Genomic DNA, 18555 nt, shown 5'->3' with positions numbered 1-18555 from the left:
TCTGGCATACTCGGTGATATGTAACATGTGCATCGTAATCAATGTTTTCATGCAATGGTGCCGCAGACGCCTGTGTTTACGTTCATATGTGCGTATACTGTATGTGGGGGGATTTTATGTGCTTGTGTGTAACTTTTAATTTTTACAATTAGAAAACAAACTTTTTTTACTTACTTTTTTTTCCACCACAAAAAGTCCCCTATGTGATGATTTTTTGGTGACAGATTCTCTTTAATGATACATCCAGGGTTTAAAAGACCCTGGATGTCTCCCTTGTGCTTCACTGAATGCAAAGCAATGCAGATCACATTGAATGGGGGTCCCGGAAGTGACATTTTAAATGCCACTTCAGGGTCAGCAAGTAGATGGGGAGGAGAGCGGATGTATGTCTGCTCTGCTCCCTCCTACCTGGCGGCACCTGGGATGCTGCTTCCAGAATACAGATGGGCAAGCGGAGCCCGGGATACATGGTGGGAGGGCATGCAGAGGGGGGTGCACATTTACCATGGGTGTGTGGAAGCAATAGAGTGGCAGCGTAGCTGCCAGAATGCTTCCATCTGACAGGCTGGAGTCTGCTTGTCAGATATACACACAATCAGCCACTGGGAGTGTGTATAAATCCCCCTGCTGTCAAGTCCGTACGACTTACAAACCTGGCAGTGAAAGGATTAAAGCTGAAATTTAGTACGTGTTTAGGGGGGGATATAGCACCAAACAAATTAGTTACATATAAGGATGTGTATCCGATGTCCTGTGCTTGCTACTTCATGTAAAAGGCTTCACGCACACAGTCATACAGGGGGCATACAGCGAGTGTAATCAATCTCCCAGAGCCCAAAACTCCTGCATACAGATGCTCATTGAGATGAATTAGAAGATGCAGTTGTACGAGGTTTTGCACCAGGGTTCAAGGACTGTGAAATGTACATATAAGATTAGTCTTGGGTTCTTTTTAACCCAATGTTTAGGTAGGTGGTACATGTCAAGTAATATCCACATGAATGACAGGATCCAAGGTTTCCCATCAGAACATTGCCCAAAGCATCACACTGCCTCTAGCAGCTTGCTGTCTTCCCATACTGCATCCTGGTGCCATCTCTTCCCTAGCTAAATGACGCAGATGCACCTGGCCATCTATATGATGTATAAAAACTTGATTCATCAGATGAGGTAACATTCTTTCATTGTGTCATAGGCCAGTTTTGATGCTCACATGCCCATTTTAGGTGCTTTTAGTTGTGCACACAGGTCAGCATGGTCACCCTGACCAGTCTGTGGCTACACAACAAACTGCAATGCCCATTTTTTTGGCTTTTAACAAATCAATTTCAGGGACAACATGTTTACTTCCTGGCTAGTATATCCCACCAACCTTCAAATGCCACTGAAACAAGATAATCAATGTTCTTGACTTAAAGTTATACTAAACACATACTGTTTAATTTAGTTATCTCAACTCTTTATGTACATGGATGATGATACTGTATTTATTAAAAAAAAGTATCTTTGTTCTTAATCTACATACAGCTGTCATGTGATCCAGTTCTTTCCTAGTCCATCTGCAAGGAGACACTGTTGGGGGAGCTTCTAGTCCTCTGGTGCTGAGCACATGCTAAAAAAAACAGCCTTCAAAATAGGAAGGAAAATTGCATAACAGCTATGTGTTTTAACTAATTATACAAATATGTATTTGAACTCAAATATTTATTATTTTTGTGCAAAAACATGGTGTGGGCTATTTAGGGGGAGGTTCTGCCAATCACAGAATGTTTCACACCCCTCCAACCTGTGTCTATTGTTTGCATGTGCTTAAAATTATAGGGAGGTGATGCTTCCATCAATCAGCATGTAATAACCTGCCCCATTATGTTAAGCTTTTTTAGTAGGCATGCAGGAGGGAGGGAGTGGGTTGTCATTTATTCAGAGTGTATATGCCCTGTGTGATTGCAGAGTCACACATGTGGGCGTATACAGAGTGTATACGCCTATATATGTGACTCTATAGTCACATGGGCTGCATAGATAAGAAAAAGATAGAAATGAACAGCTTGGAAGGGACCTGAAACTGGAGCATGCTCAGTAGATGTGGCAACAGCTGGTATACACCATCTCAGACTGCACACAGACAAGGAGGGAAGGATAGTGAACAGCAAGTTCAAATCAGGTTTTTGCAGAATAAGGAAAATGAATCTCAAAATGACTGAGCATAAACAGCATGTGCTGACAATTTTTACTGATGTGGGTTTAATCTGTCTTTATATATACAGTATTTACACTCACCAGCCACTTCATTAGGTACACCTGTTCAATTGCTTGGTAACACAAATTGCTAATCAGCCAATCACATGGCAGCAACTCAATGCATTTAGACATCTAGACATGGTGAAGATGACCTGCTGAAGTTCAAACTGAGCATCAGAATGGGGAAGAAAGGGGATTTCAGTGACTTTGAATGTGGCATGGTAGTTGGTGCCAGACGGGCTGGTCTGAGTATTTCAAATACTGCTGATCTACTGGGATATTCACACACAACCATCTGTAGGATTTACAGAGAATGGTCTGAAAAAGAGAAGATATCCAATGAGCTGCAGTTATGTGGATGAAAATGCTTTGTTGATCTCAGAGGTCAGAAGAGAATGGGAAGACTGGTTTAAGATGATAGAAAGGCAACAGTAACTCAAAGACCATTCGTTACAACCAAGGTATGCGGAATACCATCTTTGAATGCACAACATGTCGAACCTTGAAGTTAGAGATGAGCGAATTATTCAAAAATTCGATTCGGCTGATTCGCCGAATTTGCGGGAGAAATTCGATTCGATGCAAATTTATTCGCCGCAAATTTAACTTATTTAAAGGGTTTCTAGGCTTCAGAGAGCCTTTATATTAGTGCAGAACACTGTACCTTTAATTTAAATGCCCTTGGAGTCTGCTGGGGAAGAGAAATAATACTGTCAGTCAGTATGACATGCAGATGAGTGCCGTCGATCTTAGAATCACCGCACACTTCACTCATTTGGGCAGTCACGGGCACGATGAAGAAGAAGAAGAAGAAGAAGAAGAATGAAAAGAAGAATGAAAAGAAGAAGAAGAAGAATGAAAAGAAGAATGAAAAGAAGAAGAAGAAGAATGAAAAGAAGAATGAAAAGAAGAATGAGAAGAATGAAAAGAAGAATGAAAAGAAGAATGAGAAGAATGAAAAGAAGAATGAGAAGAATGAAAAGAAGAATGAAAAGAAGAAGAAGAATGAAAAGAAGAAGAATGAAAAGAAGAATGAAAAGAAGAAGAAGAAGAATGAAAAGAAGAAGAAGAAGAATGAAAAGAAGAAGAAGAAGAAGAATGAAAAGAAGAAGAAGAAGAAGAATGAAAAGAAAAATGAAAAGAAGAAGAATGAAAAGAAGAAGAAGAATGAAAAGAAGAAGAATGAAAAGAAGAAGAAGAAGAATGAAAAGAAGAATGAAAAGAAGAAGAAGAAGAATGAAAAGAAGAAGAAGAAGAATGAAAAGAAGAATGAAAAGAAGAAGAAGAAGAAGAAGAATGAAAAGAAGAAGAAGAATGAAAAGAAGAATGAAAAGAAGAAGAAGAAGAAGAAGAATGAAAAGAAGAAGAAGAATGAAAAGAAGAATGAAAAGAAGAAGAAGAAGAATGAAAAGAAGAAGAAGAATGAAAAGAAGAATGAAAAGAAGAATGAAAAGAAGAAGAAGAAGAATGAAAAGAAGAAGAAGAATGAAAAGAAGAAGAAGAATGAAAAGAAGAGGAAGAAGAATGAAAAGAAGAATGAAAAGAAGAAGAAGAAGAATGAAAAGAAGAATGAAAAGAAGAAGAAGAAGAATGAAAAGAAGAAGAAGAAGAATGAAAAGAAGAATGAAAAGAAGAAGAAGAATGAAAAGAAGAAGAAGAAGAATGAAAAGAAGAATGAAAAGAAGAAGAAGAATGAAAAGAAGAAGAAGAAGAATGAAAAGAAGAAGAATGAAAAGAAGAAGAAGAATGAAAAGAAGAAGAAGAATGAAAAGAAGAATGAAAAGAAGAAGAAGAAGAATGAAAAGAAGAATGAAAAGAAGAAGAAGAATGAAAAGAAGAAGAAGAAGAATGAAAAGAAGAAGAAGAATGAAAAGAAGAATGAAAAGAAGAAGAAGAAGAATGAAAAGAAGAATGAAAAGAAGAAGAAGAAGAATGAAAAGAAGAAGAAGAAGAATGAAAAGAAGAAGAATGAAAAGAAGAAGAAGAAGAATGAAAAGAAGAAGAAGAATGAAAAGAAGAATGAAAAGAAGAAGAAGAAGAATGAAAAGAAGAAGAAGAATGAAAAGAAGAATGAAAAGAAGAAGAATGAAAAGAAGAAGAAGAAGAATGAAAAGAAGAATGAAAAGAAGAAGAAGAAGAATGAAAAGAAGAATGAAAAGAAGAAGAAGAAGAATTAAAAGAAGAAGAAGAAGAAGAAGAATGAAAAGAAGAATGAAAAGAAGAAGAAGAAGAATGAAAAGAAGAAGAGGAATGAAAAGAAGAATGAAAAGAAGAAGAATGAAAAGAAGAAGAAGAAGAATGAAAAGAAGAAGAAGAAGAATGAAAAGAAGAAGAAGAATGAAAAGAAGAAAAAGAAGAATGAAAAGAAGAAGAATGAAAAGAAGAAGAATGAAAAGAAGAATGAAAAGAAGAAGAAGAAGAATGAAAAGAAGAATGAAAAGAAGAAGAAGAAGAAGAATGAAAAGAAGAAGAAGAAGAAGAATGAAAAGAAGAATGAAAAGAAGAAGAATGAAAAGAAGAAGAAGAAGAATGAAAAGAGAAGAAGAAGAATGAAAAGATGAAAAGAAGAAGAAGAAGAATGAAAAGAAGAAGAAGAAGAATGAAAAGAAGAAGAAGAATGAAAAGAAGAAGAAGAAGAAGAAGAATGAAAAGAAGAAGAAGAAGAATGAAAAGAAGAAGAAGAAGAATGAAAAGAAGAAGAAGAAGAATGAAAAGAAGAATGAAAATAAGAAGAAGAATGAAAAGAAGAAGAAGAAGAATGAAAAGAAGAATGAGAAGAAGAAGAATGAAAAGAAGAAGAAGAAGATTGAAAAGAAGAATGAAAAGAAGAAGAAGAAGAATGAAAAGAAGAAGAAGAATGAAAAGAAGAAGTATTCCAGTACAGCAAAAAGTGTATCTGCAGAGAGCTCCGCTATTTCTGACAGTTCTCTGACAGTTCCTTCACATTTACAGCGGTTGAAACATTGTATCTATTTATTTCCGAATAAAAACATCTGTATCCTAAATGGAAACAAATAGATACAATCTTTCAACCGCTGTAAATGAACTGTCAGAACTGTCAGAAATAGCGGAGCTCTCTGCAGTGACACTTTTGCCGGCTGATCGGGAAAAATTTGATTCGTGCACCCGAAGTTTGCTAAAATTCGGATTCGATGCGAATCAAATTTTTCCCGATATTCGAAACGAATTCCACTTCGCCTGGTTCGATTCGCTCATCTCTACTTGAAGTAGATGCGCTACAACAGCAGAAGAACACACCAGGTGCCACTCCTGTCAGCTAAGAACAGAAAAAAAGAGTCTACAATTCGCACAGATTGGACAATAGAAGATTGGAAAAATGTTGCCTGGTCCGATGAGTGTCAATTTCAATTATGACATTCAGTTGGTAGGGTCAGAATTGGGCGTAAACAACATGAAAACATAGATCCATCCTGCTTTGTATCAACGGTTTAGGCTGGTGGTTGTGTAATGGTGTGAGTGATATTTTCTTGGCACCAGCAAGGTGTACCTAATAAAGTAGCCGGTGAGTATACAGTATATACACTGCTCAAAAAAATTAAAGGAAAACTTTTTATCAGAGTATAGCATCAAGTCAAATAAACTCCTGGGATATTAATCTGGTCAGTTAAGTAGCAAAGGGGGTTGTTAAGATGCTTTGGTGTTAATGAAATTAACAACAGTTGCACTAGATGTGCAACAATGAGACAACCCCCAAAACAGAAATGGTTTTACAGGTGGAGGCCACTGACATTTTTTTCCCTACTCATCTTTTCTGACTGTTTTTCACTAGTTTTGCATTTGGCTAGGGTCAGTGTCACTACTGGTAGCATGAGGCGATACCTGGACCCTACAGAGGTTGCACAGGCAGTCCAACTCCTCCAGGATGGCACATCAATACGTGCCATTGCCAGAAGGTTTGCTGTGCCTCCCAGCACAGTCTCAAGAGCATGGAGGAGATTCCAGGTGACAGGCAGTTACTTTAAGAGAGCTGGACAGGGCCATAGAAGGTCCTTAACTCATGTTTAGCAGATGGATAGTTATTGATCAATCTGTTAGTCTTATGCAGCAGCACAAAAAGCTTTATGGTCAGGCAGACTGCAATTACAAGGACTCCTGTGAGAGGAAATGAGGATAACCCCTCAAAATATGATCTTCTGTCTACTCTTCCTACCCCTTCTATATTTTGGTATTAACAATTTTGATTTTAACAAAATTTTTTCATTAAGCCTTGTTCACATGGGCTTCAGATCAAAGCTGTTTCTTTATTAGGCCTTGGGCTTGACACAGCCTTTTTTTATACTATTGTTGTCTGGAGTGTAATTTTCTAACATCTGTGAAAATTAAAAATACACCTGAAATTGATTTCTATGTCATTCATTACAAAGCTAATGACTGAAAATAAAACAACGGTTACTAACTACTGGCCGTGGCTATCGGCAGCATCAGTGGGGTACATCGGCAGCACATTGACACGGAACATAAATAGTTCCAGCCTGTTGGCAATCTCAGTCCACTCAGACCCATCATCTGTTTCTACACAGACAGACACTCCCAGGCTTTGGCCTGATCAGTACACAGACCCACACACCTCTAGTGGGTGCATACCCATGGCTGCTCTCATGCAGCACCACTGACTCCATAGGGATAGGGTTGCCCAGAATTGTAGTCAGCACTTATACTAAGAAGGCTGTGCTCACCTGCACAACCATGATACTGGCTGCAATCAAAACAAAAACATGGGCCTGGGTTTGGGTGTTTCCTAATTCCTATGTCTTTACAAAGCCTCTGGGCTTCAGGAACCAAACCAAGTTTTATGAATCCCTGAAAACAAAAATAAACATGTTTTCCTCTACAAGACACATGTCCTGGAGTTTCTTCCACTGTGTGAATAAGAACCTTAGGTGACACCAGTACCTTTCATGCCCAGACAATACAGTCCTACCTTTGGTTAGTGATTTCATTTGTTGCCGAGCTGTACTCCAACTGTCATTTTATACTGTAACATGCTATTTTATATAACATTATTTTGCAAAATTACAATAGATTGAGGGCTGGCTATAACACACAATTTATGTGATGTTCTCAACTCTTTTATAAATCAACTTGTGTAAATGCTCAATTCACTTCAATCAGCCAATCATGTGAAAACCAATTTACTGTTACTGTAAACTAATTCATCTGAACATGATTGCATATTCACAGTAAACTGGATTGATTGGATAAAAAAAGTGAATATTCACAAAAACAACTCATCATTTTGACAATTACCTTTCAATGGACAACCACATGTCTGGATGACCTTGCAGATCATGGTAAAAGTCCAAAACCACCCATATCTTTCAAATTCAATCAGTAAAGCATAAACTCCAGGGAAAGAACAATCCCTACACTGGATCTGCAGTCAACTCCCTCTGCCTAACTTTTATTTTTTGTATTCAAATCTTTGGTTTTAACAAAGTTTGTTTTTTTTTCAATGTAGCACTACCCTCGTGAGGGCCGCTTGTATGTTTGCCTCGGTTTCGCCTTACTTCGCCTGCAGCCAGCCACAGCCAGCCAGCCACACACACACTTCCGCTTGTTGTCTTCAATGACCAGTCTACGGGATGTTTGGTTATTGTAGAACTGGGGATAGGAATAGGGGATTCAGAAGGATACTCCAAAATTAGAACTATTCACACTGAGCTGATCTCTTAGTTGAGCACTATTGAAGTCTTGGCTGAAGCACATAGAAGACTTCCCTTTACTTTGTAGCAACAAGTAGTTTAGGAGTGAGCAAAGTCCCTTTTTTCCAGTAGTAGTTACATGGCTGAGCTCCTCAGGTATAAGTGTTAAGTTAGCCTTTCGATGAAGGACTTCAACGTCAATCAGCTTGTGTTGCGTATACAATGTACATCAGACGACGATGCAGTGTGGTGATTACAGGTTTAAAATCTCCACTTTTTATATACATATTCTTGGCAAACTATATATGGCCACATGTTCAAGGAGGGTGAAATTTTCCTAACTAACATTACACAATCTTACACAATCTTCTTGTTACGACAGACTGCGACAGCCCAAAGGTAACGTAGCTGAGCAAAGTCCTTTTGCAGTAGCAACAATTGGACAAGCTCTTCAGAACACTAGCCAGTGTTCCCTTTTCTCAGACCCACGCTGACTATCAAGCGCTGGAGGAATAGCAAAGCACACAGAGTCCCCAAGATCTGTTAGTGTCTGTACTAACAAGTCCAAGGAGAAAATGGTTTCCTCCTTCCAATCTTCCAAGCAACTCTCTCTCCAGTGGTACCAGACAGATCTTTGGCAGACAGCTCCCCTCAGTCAGCTTACTGTAGAACCAGGGTAACTCTCTCCAACTTCAGGCCCTCAGGTCGCCCACCTCAGGCCGCATGGCAGTAAGTGCCAGGCAAGGCAACCTGCCTTCAGCCTGGCTTGGTGCAATCCACTCCAGGGAAAGATGCTGAACCCATGTGCTCACAGAACATAAATACAACTCCCAGCATGCAATGGGGGCACCCTCCCCTGCAATTGTCTAGGGCTGTATCTATATTCATGCTATTCATTTGCCTAGCCCCTACCAATGTTCTGGAAGGCTCTCATTGCTTCCTGAAGGCAGGCAGAACTCAGACAAATCCAAAAAACACTAGAGCATCATGAGCAGACCTGACTAATCAATCACAGCACTCTGTTAAGCAGAGAATCCAACTAGATTTTCTTAACAGCCTCTCTGTTAAGCAGAGAAACACATCTATGCTTAACCTAACTATACAAATCTTAGCACCTGACTAGGAGGGTGCTACATCAGTAATACATGTTCACAACTGCTTGAGATCAAAACGATCAGAACTCGTTCCCTAAGCCTTGTTCAAGGGACAGTAAGGATATCTCAATATAGCAAACACCAAAAAAAACAGTCAGGGATCTTAAAGCAGCAAACAAATTTACCAAAATTTCAATGGATCTGATGTGTGGCCTCTCTAGTTAAGAAAAGGAAGCAATGTCAGAGGAAGTAGGTGTAAAAATCCTAAAACACTTTTAAAAAACATCTGTCAACATGCAGTAATAATACTCACTGAAAAATTAATGTCAACATGCATGCAATTTCTTTCTATTTTTATATGCATTGCGATGTGACCAAGCCTTTGGGGAGACCTGTGCTGAGAGAAATGCACAAACTCCCATTGCTGATCTTTGCTTCCTAAAATGTTCGTTGACTAACTGTCATGATGATCCTGTTGACACACTATTTTCTGAGTCACAGATATGGCACAAATATGTGGACCAGGAGTCCTGTTTTCTCTTGCTTTACACGTTTTCTAGGTCAGTTACTACTAGGTAAACAGCATATTCCGGAGAAGGTCAGCCTCTCCAGTGAATTTTCTGTCTTGACCGCCTCATAAATCAGGCCCTGCAAGTCCCATTTTGTTGAACTTTTCAGCACTCTATGCATTTTTGGGGTTTTCATTTTGTGTACAGCAAGTAAAAAAAAAAAAACACATTTTCTGTTATTGACTGTTCTGCTTGTTGGCAGCTTTAATAGCTCAATGTGCTTATTTTGTAGCATTGTACATAACTTCAACTCTGAAACTGGTTTTCAAAGAACATGTGGTTTTGTATCTAGCAGCAGTTGGCAAAAACACATGATACAAATATATTGCAGCAAATGTGCTGTATGTTATCCACTGACATATTTGTTATACTTTTTTGGTCCTTTTGAATCAGAACGCATTCTCCAACTGCAGAATCTTCTTATATTCCTTTTTAACACTGAAGGTCACATAGCACATATCTGTAGAATACATTTTTTCTCATGCTTCATAACCATTGCTAACTCACTGTAATTGTTTTTTCAGACTAATGGTTTGTTAAATATTTTATAGCTCAGGCAAGTATTTGTATACGCATCAAGAGGTTTATTTCAGAAATAGATGAAAATAAACTCTGACGGAAAGCTAGAAAAGGGCAGAGAAACTGACAAACTCTCTAGCAAGAAAGCTGACCAAAAATAACTTGCAAGGGCAGGTTTTGTTGTTCATTTATTTATGAACCTTTATTTCTTGTTATAGAAGGCCATGCAGTTTTTCAGGTAGAATGTTCAAACTTAAATCATTAACATTTTCTGTAGGTTCATCATTTCACTGAAACAATATGGATCTATACAGAATGTAGAAGTTAAGGGAGTATTTGCTGTAAATAGGGAGGCACTCCTATCAAACCCAAACATTAAAAGGGTCACTAAGTTACAAGAAAAATATACCTGGATTTTTACACAAATGTGTAATATGTGATCTGATTTCTTTATATCATAATATAAAATAAGGATAGTGTTGCTTAACAAGCAAATATTGCCATATATTGTTATATTAACTCTGCATTTACACCAAAATATACCTTATATGCTCATGACTATTGCCTTGACTTGCTTTGATGTGAGTTTTTGGTGCTTTTATTTCAGTTGAGTTGGCTGACAAAATGCAGGCCAACTTCTGCCACAACTGAAAATAAAGTATGCAGGGCGTCTTCTCAAAGCATTGCAGTGTAATTAGTTAAATGTTTATTGAAGAAATGTTCAATTGCTCATGTAACACACTGCACTGTTACTGTTTGCATGATGTTGATTGACCACAAGATGGCGGTGTTGAGTATAGCAAAGCATTATTGAACTTTTGTATTGAAGGCAGGACTGCTGTACCCAGACAGGCTGGAAGCAGACTACTTTTCTAAGAAGAGCTGGCGAAAGGGGTGGAAGCCTATATAATCTGGAGCTCAGGCACTTCCAGCGGAGGAAAGTAAGAGGCTGTGTGCAGGACACCAGTGCAGGACTCAGAAGGCCAAGGTGGATTACAGATGGCTGGTATTGCTGACAAGCAAGAGAGTCGACCCTGCAGGCAGGCGAATTGCAGTATTGTGATCGCCATTGCTGTTCCAAAGGGGGACCTGCAACTGAGAAGCCATGCTCCATTCTACTAGGACTACAGATCAGGTGAGAGGGTTCCACAATTTAAACTGTCTCCAATTACAAGAGATTCTGCTATTTTCAGTTGCTTCAATGGACACTTACAGTTACATTACAGTTTGCCACTTTGAGACATGGACCTTCTGACCCCATTTCAGTACTGCAACCTGCTGTTAGAGTGTTTTTCACCGTCGTTGCTCTGAATGCAGGACTCTTGCTTCTGAACGTGTGTCCTCGCAGGCGGTAGTACTGTTAATGTCTCAACCCAAACCTATCTCAGCTTTAGAGAAACTTACTTCATCAGGCCAATTTCCCACCTATAGAAATTCAATTCTGCTGGAATTAACTCCTGCCCCTTTCTCAACTTTAACAATTCTTGCCTTCATCCTCCTTAGCCAAGGGACTCTCCCCAGATCCCTTACCATCAGTCTAGGGGAGTTTTTTTTGCTACTATAGACTTCTCAAGTGAGCCTGTTTCCACCCAAAAGAACTCCAATTCTGATATGCAACAACAAGGGCCCCATCAAGCATGCAGAAGAATTTGTATGAGAGTAATACTAAAGAAGGTGTCATTACATGAAAATCCATTTCAAGAGTTAAACCCTTGTTCTAGTCATTGATAACCCATATGTGAGTTAGTCTGATTTCTTCTTATTCTCTATTTCAGCTCACTTGGGGAAGAAACATCTCAGGGCTGGAATTAACATTTAAACTCTGATCCTGCAGGTCAATTGGGTGTATTTAAAGCAGTACTGGGAATGTCTCTTTTGAGTAAGTTTTTTTTCTGAGTAATTTTTTTTTTTGTGCACATCTATCATTGTTTTTTGTGCTTGAATTATTTTCACTCTAATTTGATTACAATCAAAATATTGGTTCATCGTAAACTGTGTGAATATTTTGTGTTTAACAGCCGCCAGGGGATTCTCCTGGTCAAGGGTATTTGGTGGTGACTGCAGGGTTTGTGATCAAAGACTCAGAACGACCAGGGGACCCAAATTACAAAGCGCCTCTTAAGGGGGTAGCGTTACACTTACAGTGGGGATCGAAAGTTTGGGCACCCCAGCTAAAAATTTGTATTAATGTGCATAAAGAAGCCAAGGAAAGATGGAAAAATCTCCAAAAGGCATCAAATTACAGATTAGACATTCTTATAATATGTCAACAAAAGTTAGATTTTATTTCCATCATTTACACTTTCAAAATAACAGAAAACAAAAAAATGGCGTCTGCAAAAGTTTGGGCACCCTGCAGAATTTATAGCATGCACTGCCCCCTTTGCAAAGCTGAGACCTGCCAGTGTCATGGATTGTTCTCAATCATCGTCTGGGAAGACCAGATGATGTCAATCTCAAAGTTTTTAAATGCCCAGACTCATCTGACCTTGCCCCAACAATCAGCACCATGGGTTCTTCTAAGCAGTTGTCTAGAAAACTGAAACTGAAAATAGTTGACGCTCACAAAGCTGGAGAAGGCTATAAGAAGATAGCAAAGCGTTTTCAGATGTCAATATCCTCTGTTCGGAATGTAATTAAGAAATGGCAGTCATAAGGAACAGTGGAAGTTAAAGCAAGATCTGGAAGACCAAGAAAAATATCAGACAGAACAGCTCGCAGGATTGTGAGAAAAGCAATGCAAAACCCACGTTTGACTGCACGATCCCTCCAGAAAGATCTGGCAGACACTGGAGTTGTGGTACACTATTCCACTATAAATAGATACTTGTACAAATATGGTCTTCATGGAAGAGTCATCAGAAGAAAACCTCTTCTACGTCCTCACCACAAAAATCATCGTTTGAACTTTGCAAATGAACATATAGACAAGCCTGATGCATTTTGGAAACAAGTTCTGTGGACCGATGAGGTTAAAATTGAACTTTTTGGCCGGAATGAGCAAAGGTACGTTTGGAGAAGAAGGGGCACAGAATTTAATGAAAAGACCCTCTGTCCAACTGTTATGCATGGGGTTGGATCAATCATGGTTTGGGGTTGTGTTGCAGCCAGTGGCACAGGGAACATCTCACGAGTAGAAGGAAAAATGGATTCAATAAAATTTCAGCAAATTTTGGATGGTAACTTGATGCCATCTGTGAAAAAGCTGAAGTTAAAGAGAGAATAGCTTCTACAAATGGATAATGATCCTAAACACACCTCGAAATCCACGGGGGATTACATCAAGAGGCGTAAACTGAAGGTTTTGCCATGGCCTTCACAATCTCCTGATCTCAACATAATTGAAAATCTATGGATAGACCTCAAAAGAGCAGTGCGTGACAGACAGCCCAGAAATCTCAAAGAACTGGAAGATTTTTGTAAGGAAGAATGGGCAAAGATACCTCTAACAAGAATTGAAAGACTCTTGGCTGGCTACAAAAAGCGTTTACAAGCTGTGATACTTGCCAAAGAGGGCAGTTCAAGATATTAACTCTGCAGGGTGCCCAAACTTTTGCAGACGCCATTTTTTTGTTTTCTGTTATTTTGAAAGTGTAAATGATGGAAATAAAATCTAACTTTTGTTGACATATTATAAGAATGTCTAATCTGTAATTTGATGCCTTTTGGAGATTTTTCCATCTTTCCTTGGCATCTTTATGCACATTATTACAAATTTTTAGCTGGGGTGCCCAAACTTTCGATCCCCACTGTACATACAAAAGTACAGTCAGGTCCATAAATATTGGGACATCGACACAATTCTAACATTTTTGGCTCTATACGCCACCACAATGGATTTGAAATGAAACAAACAAAATGTGCTTTAACTGCAGACTGTCAGCTTTAATTTGAGGGTATTTACATCCAAATCAGGTGAACGGTGTAGGAATTACAACAGTTTGCATATGTGCCTCCCACTTGTTAAGGGACCAAAAGTAATGGGACAATTGGCTTCTCAGCTGTTCCATGGCCAGGTGTGTGTTATTCCCTCATTATCCCAATTACAATGAGCAGATAAAAGGTCCAGAGTTCATTTCAAGTGTGCTATTTGCATTTGGAATCTGTTGCTGTCAACACTCAAGATGAGATCCAAAGAGCTGTAACTATCAGTGAAGCAAGCCATCATTAGGCTGAAAAAACAAAACAAACCCATCAGAGAGATAGCAAAAACATTTGGCGTGGCCAAAACTATTGTTTGGAACATTCTTAAAAAGAAGGAACGCACTGATGAGCTCAGCAACACCAGAAGACTCGGAAGACCACGGAAAACAACTGTGGCGGATGACCGAAGAATTCTTTGCCTGGTGAAGAAAACACCCTTCACAACAGTTGGCAAGATCAAAAACACTCTCCAGGAGGTAGGTGTATGTGTGTCAAAGTCAACAATCAAGAGAAGACTTCACCAGAGTGAATACAGAGGGTTCACCACAAGATGGAAACCATTGGTAAGCCTCAAAAACAGGAAGGCCAGGTTAGAGTTTGCCAAACGACATCTAAAAAAGCCTTCACAGTTCTGGAACAACATCCTATGGACAGATGAGACCAAGATCAACTTGTACCAGAGTGATGGGAAGAGAAGAGTATGGAGAAGGAAAGGAACTGCTCATGATCCTAAGCATACCACCTCATCAGTGAAGCATGGTGGTGGTAGTGTCATGGCATGGGCATGTATGGCTGCCAATGGAACTGGTTCTCTTGTATTTATTGATGATGTGACTGCTGACAAAAGCAGCAGGATGAATTCTGAAGTGTTTCGGGAAATATTATCTGCTCATATTCAGCCAAATGCTTCACAACTCATTGGACGCCGCTTCACAGTGCAGATGGACAATGACCCAAAGCATACTGCAAAAGCAACCAAAGAGTTTTTTAAGGGAAAGAAGTGGAATGTTATGCAATGGCCAAGTCAATCACCTGACCTGAATCCGATTGAGCGTGCATTTCACTTGCTGAAGACAAAACTGAAGGGAAAATGCCCCAAGAACAAGCAGGAACTGAAGACAGTTGCAGTAGAGGCCTGGCAGAGCATCACCAGGGATGAAACCCAGCGTCTGGTGATGTCTATGCGTTCCAGACTTCAGGCTGTAATTGACTGCAAAGGATTTGCAACCAAGTATTAAAAAGTGAAAGTTTGATTTATGATTATTATTCTGTCCCATTACTTTTGGTCCCTTAACAAGTGGGAGGCACATATGCAAACTGTTGTAATTCCTACACCGTTCACCTGATTTGGATGTAAATACCCTCAAATTAAAGCTGACAGTCTGAAGTTAAAGCACATCTTGTTCGTTTCATTTCAAATCCATTGTGGTGGTGTATAGAGCCAAAAATGTTAGAATTGTGTAGATGTCCCAAAATTTATGGACCTGACTGTATATATGACTGCAATACATTAACAAGCAACACATAATAGTACAGAGTATCTAGGACTGAAACAATATTGGAAAATATAATAACCCTGCAATAAGCAAATTGCTAGAAAACCACTAAGAAAACCAGTAGATGGAAATCTGGCACTCAGAAGTAAAAATAATTAAAAGTGTTCCAGTACAGAGGAATTTGTAGGAGTGAAAAAGTGGATGACTACAAAGGGTATGAAGATTCAAAAAAATAAAAGCTTGAATACACAGCAAAACGAATAATCCAATTATTTCACCACTAGTGCTCAGAAAGTGGGAGTATCACTAAAAGCCCACCAGCATGTCCGTGTGTTGTGCACCTTATCAGGATCAGGGCCATCCTCCATGACCAGGGTTTCAATTACCATAATCTCATTTAAAAACTGGGCCCATTCCACAAGGTGGGGCAGAGGTGGTTCTCCAATGTTGGGAACTGGTCACCCAGGCCACTAGTAAAAAATGCCATAGGATGCACCTTTTTAATTGCAGATATGGACCCGGGATCATCGACAATAAGGCCACGGCTGGGGTGGACTTGATTTGGGAAATGCACATGGAGTTGTAGAAAATACATATGTTGTGCCAGAATGATGAAAGTAGGTGATAGCACCACCAAATATGAAGATAGGAGCCCTCAGTTTCCTGGCATCTTCAGCAGATGTTAGAGGTGGAAGGGTACATATGGGGAAGGTCTACTGGAGTCCAGTACCATAGGGACACAATTTTATAATGTTTTTCCTGAAAATAAGAAGACATGAACAGTTTATGAAATATTTCCTCCACTCCTCTAGATATTTGTTCCACCTCGATTGAAACAGGAGGTCCCCTCCGAAAGTCCTCCCTCTCAAAATTCCATATAACAGGGAAACAGTGTGGACAAGCAGAACATCAGGAAAATGAAAGTCTTCCAGTGGTGTGAGGTCAGGTACTGGGTGGGTTTCTGTCTTAAATTTATGAAGAAAAGTGATTAGCTGAAGTTGGGTAAACTACCACTGGCTATAAACCGAGAATGATGATGTTAAGCCCAAGAAATAATAAAATCAGGGTAAAAATGTCTAAGTTGGGGGCAGTCCTTTTGAGATAGGAACAACACTGTGTTAGACTGAAGTCCAAGACCGAAAGAGGGATTATTGGCATCGCAATGATTTTATTTGGGAACGGCACCAACATCTCATCCCAACTGTGAAACATGATGTAGGGAAAAGGGGCTAATTTGCAAATTCTGGGACTAGATAGCATGCTAACATTGAGGGAACAATGAATGCAAACCTGCAAATATTGTTAGGGTGGCATTATGTCATATAAAGGTATAAGAAAAATGAGACTGGCATGACCTGAGGAGAGCTATTCATACAAGAATCCCAGAAATATTAATGACCTGAAATAGCTGCATAAGGAGGGATTGTCTAATATTTGTAATATTTTTCAGCTACAGAAAAAAAATCAGTTAAGATGATTGTTTCTAAAATCTACTAAATACAAACATTCATACAATATTTGTATTGCTTTTCTGTCCTAGACTTTAAATATTCAAACAGAGTCTTCAGTAAAAACACGAACAAGTACAACAGTTTATGTTTTATTAGTCTAAGCAGTTTGAGTTTGTCTGTTACTGAAGATGTGACCACACTTCAAGTATAAATCTAAGCAAGATTTTCAATGGTTTAGACATACAAGGAACAAACTATTTCTGCCCCTTCTAATTTATTCTAAGAATTGTTTGAGTTCATAAAGCCACTCTGGTTTTAAACTCCTCATTAGTAACCTGATGTTTCGAAACAGCTAAATCCATGTTTGTGATTTATCAGGCAAGACATTTCAACAATCGAAATCTCTCTGCAGCCAGTACCATTCTCATGGTCATTTAGAAATAATGTGCAACTAAAATGCATTTATGAATGTACGCAATCAATTAGATACATCTTGGTACATTTTGAACATTGATGGAAATATGAGAAAGGGCACATTCAAATACAATTGGTAAAAGTACTGACCCTATCTAATGAATGCATTCTTAGAAACACGGGGTCAGCTGTGCATCCAAGGGAGTCCTCACATGTAAACATGGTGCATTTGACACAAAAAAAACAACTGCATAATATTGAAAGAGAGGATTTTGAACATCAATATGATATAAGAGTTTGGAATGTGGGGCTACTAGTCACTTCATCATTTTGCTCCTCCCTCACAGCTCTTCAGTAACATTTACTGGCAATTCCCAGTTTTGACAGTCCAGTCTTGTTTTATTTACATAGGAGCAGACCATTCTCCTGCGTAAAGTGGCACCCACAGAATAGTGTCTGCAGTGTCAAGATGATTTGCAATGAAGCCAGTTATTATCGCTTCATTGTAACCAAAACATCAATAGTTTGTGCAGCACTTTACAAAATATAGGCAGACAGTACAGTTACAATACAATTCCAAATAAGGACTTTCTTTACGAGAGCTTACAATCTAAAAGGGAAAGGCAAGTAAAACAAAAGGTAATAACTGTGTGGGAAAGAATTGCTTGAGAATGAACATTCCAGTTGATAGGTAGAGATAGGATAGGCTTCCCTAAACAGATGAGTTTTCAGGGATTGCATAAAGGCAGACCAAGTAGCAAATAGCCATACAGGTTGAGGTAGGAAGTTTCAGAGGTGGGGAGATGCTCTGGAGAAATCCTGCACATGAACATGGGAAGAGGTGACAAGGGAGCTAAAAAACAAGAGCTCTTGAGAAAAGGGAAGAGGATGGTTTAGGTGATATTTTGAAATGAGACTGGTGATATATGAAGCTGGGAGCAGACATGCAGTATGGATAACTTTGCATGTTGTTGTTGATATATTGAATTTTATACTTCGGGTGATTGCAAGCTGTTGGTTCATTCATAAGACATTAAAGGGGTGACCTTTTGATCTGCACATGATGTCAGTTAAAGATGTCAGTTAAAGCCACCAAATTAAAAAAAAGACAAAAAAACTAAACTCCTTTCTCCCTCTCCTTTCTTGGTTATTATTTAGTTGTCCTATTTTTCTTTCCATTTTAA

The 18555-nt window shown here is 38.9% G+C and overlaps 2 protein-coding genes across 2 annotated transcripts in view; one reads left to right on the top strand and one right to left on the bottom strand.

The window, feature by feature from the left end:
• DOK6 (docking protein 6) overlaps nt 1-11146 on the top strand; it is a 723957-nt gene extending 712811 nt beyond the window's left edge. Inside the window, exon 10 of the mRNA XM_089664054.1 lies at nt 10916-11146. Within this exon, the coding sequence (XP_089520180.1) occupies nt 10916-10962 (47 nt within the window). The 3' untranslated portion in view covers nt 10963-11146. The remainder of the gene's footprint in view (nt 1-10915) is intronic.
• The window catches only part of CD226 (CD226 molecule), a 67320-nt gene that overhangs the window by 3876 nt on the left and 44889 nt on the right, over nt 1-18555 (bottom strand). The gene's annotated exons all lie outside the window — the stretch shown is intronic.

Source organism: Staurois parvus, unplaced genomic scaffold (genome assembly GCF_062004578.1).
Source record: "Staurois parvus isolate SC_StPar_1 unplaced genomic scaffold, SC_StPar_1.0 ptg000045l, whole genome shotgun sequence".
Classification (NCBI taxonomy): domain Eukaryota; kingdom Metazoa; phylum Chordata; class Amphibia; order Anura; family Ranidae; genus Staurois; species Staurois parvus.
This window is presented reverse-complemented; position numbering and strand designations above follow the sequence as displayed.